Source organism: Pinus tabuliformis, chromosome 2_2 (assembly GCF_031772625.1).
Source record: "Pinus tabuliformis cultivar Carrire ecotype Pingquan chromosome 2_2, CPIR1, whole genome shotgun sequence".
NCBI classification, from domain to species: domain Eukaryota; kingdom Viridiplantae; phylum Streptophyta; class Pinopsida; order Pinales; family Pinaceae; genus Pinus; species Pinus tabuliformis.
In genome coordinates this window covers 839,255,690-839,257,567 of record NC_142300.1, presented here as the reverse complement: position 1 = coordinate 839,257,567, position 1,878 = coordinate 839,255,690, and the positions used below count along the sequence as shown (strand labels likewise).

Below are 1,878 nucleotides of genomic sequence, written 5' to 3'. Positions count from 1 at the left end.
ATCATGAGATCAACTTTCCTAACAGATCAGTTTCTTATCTTTCTGAAATTAAATTACCAAATCACGAGCATCATCATCACCATCCAATCTGATTTATCCAGCCGACAAATAATCCGGGACGTCATGGAAATTATTATGGTATGTGTATTATTTAATAAGTCGTCCACTACAGTGTTGGGTCCACATTTCATGACTCATCTGTCATACCTACATGCAACTGTTTGTGTGTTTGTAGCAGAATGGTGAAATCAAAGAACTCGCAGACTCTAGAAAAATGCCCTAACAATGCTTATGAATCTCCACGCATGGCCAGGAATGATGAAAACCGTGCTCGCCAGGCACAGTTGGGAGACCACATGCAGGCAGGAGATCAGGAAGCATTCTTAAAGGGAAGCCAGACTGCGGAAAAATGCCCAAACAATGCCTATGAATCTGTACGCATGGCCAGAATTGCGGAGAACCAGGCTCGCCTGGCGCAGTTAGGAATCCAAAAACAGGCAAGTGATCTGAAAGCATTCTTAAAGGTCACAAAAACCGCGGGCAAATTCAAAAACCGTTCCGCTCAGAAATCACTGTTCGGAAACAAAACTGCAATTCGCCGTTCAGAGCGTTTCAAAAACAGACCTCACCCAAGCAGTGAATGCAAAATTCTTGGATCTCCCATTTCCCATATCAAAACAGAGGGTTCATTTCAGTCAGATAATGAGAAGACAAGGTCCGCAAATGCACATTTACCCAAATGTTCCCGGGTTGACCTTCTGCTCTCTTCCGATTTATTGCCCCAGCGCTGTAAGAGCAAAAGCAGAGGGAGTGTTTATGACCCCATTGTGGGAATTTGTTGTCATTCTTGCAGGCAGAAAAAGCTCTGCGGGGAGGACGATTGTGAACGTTGTGGTAATCGGGACGTTACAAAAGTTTGCATTGGCAAAACAGAATGCTCAAGATGTCATTCTCGCACTGGTGTGTTTTGTCGAGGGTGTTTGAAAGTGCGTTATGGGGAAGATATTGAGGAGGTGAGGGAAAATAAGAACTGGATGTGTCCTCATTGTTCAGAAGAGAAAGGAAGTAACCCATACTGGATTTGTAACAGCTCTCTCTGTCTGAAGAAACGAAATATTCCACCTACAGGAATTGCAATATATAGAGCCCGAGAGATGGGATATCTGTCTGTAGCACACTATCTTGCTGATGTGCTGAGGAATCATGGTTTCTCAGGGAAATAGATTTTCATGACTATATATATATAGCTGGGTTAATTTTATTTCCCTTTGGCACCATTAACTTTCTTCATGGCCATCCATATATTGGGATAATTTACACTGGTGATTCGGATTTCCTCTTCCTTTTCTGAATTGTTTTCTAAGTTTTTGAGATTTTACTACGTATAAATACTGTGAAAGGGTATATGGTTCAAGGGTATTATCAATTTAATAAGCATGGTAAATCTATAGGATAGAGTTGAAATGTATATGCAGAGCGGTTTAGCCCCCTCTATGCAAGTTTTAGATCTACTGAGAAAAAAATTAATATATATATAATTTGGGGTCTATTATCAACCATCAAATAAAGTGTAAAAAGGAAATTAAAATCTTAAATGTTAATCCGTATTACATTATATTTTTGTTATTACTTTATGTAGAACAATTATTCATTGTTATATAAAATCTAGAACTATAAAGATGAATTCAATAAATCAATAATGGTGTAACTATTGTGATTGTTAAAATCTTATTTTGATAAGTATAATTATTATTTAAAATTAAAATCTTATTTTGATAAGTATAAATATTACTTAAAGTTTCTAACAAGTATAAATATTATTTATAAAAAAAAATAAAAAAATTCACGAGAGCTATTTAGGTTTATATTATTGTCAAT

At 36.9% G+C, this 1,878-nt stretch overlaps 1 protein-coding gene across 1 annotated transcript; it reads left to right on the top strand.

Moving 5' to 3' along the window:
* Nucleotides 1-239: 239 nt before the first annotated feature.
* LOC149195585 (uncharacterized) lies at nt 240-1,223 on the top strand. The gene has a single exon (XM_089407966.1). It carries the CDS (start codon nt 240-242, stop codon nt 1,221-1,223), a length of 984 nt encoding a protein of 327 aa, XP_089264092.1.
* The last annotated feature ends 655 nt before the right edge of the window (nt 1,224-1,878 follow it).

Excerpts from the sequence above, each read along its gene's own strand:
- LOC149195585 (XM_089407966.1), top strand. The coding sequence starts at position 240 with ATGGTGAAATCAAAGAACTCGCAGACTCTAGAAAAATGCCCTAACAAT.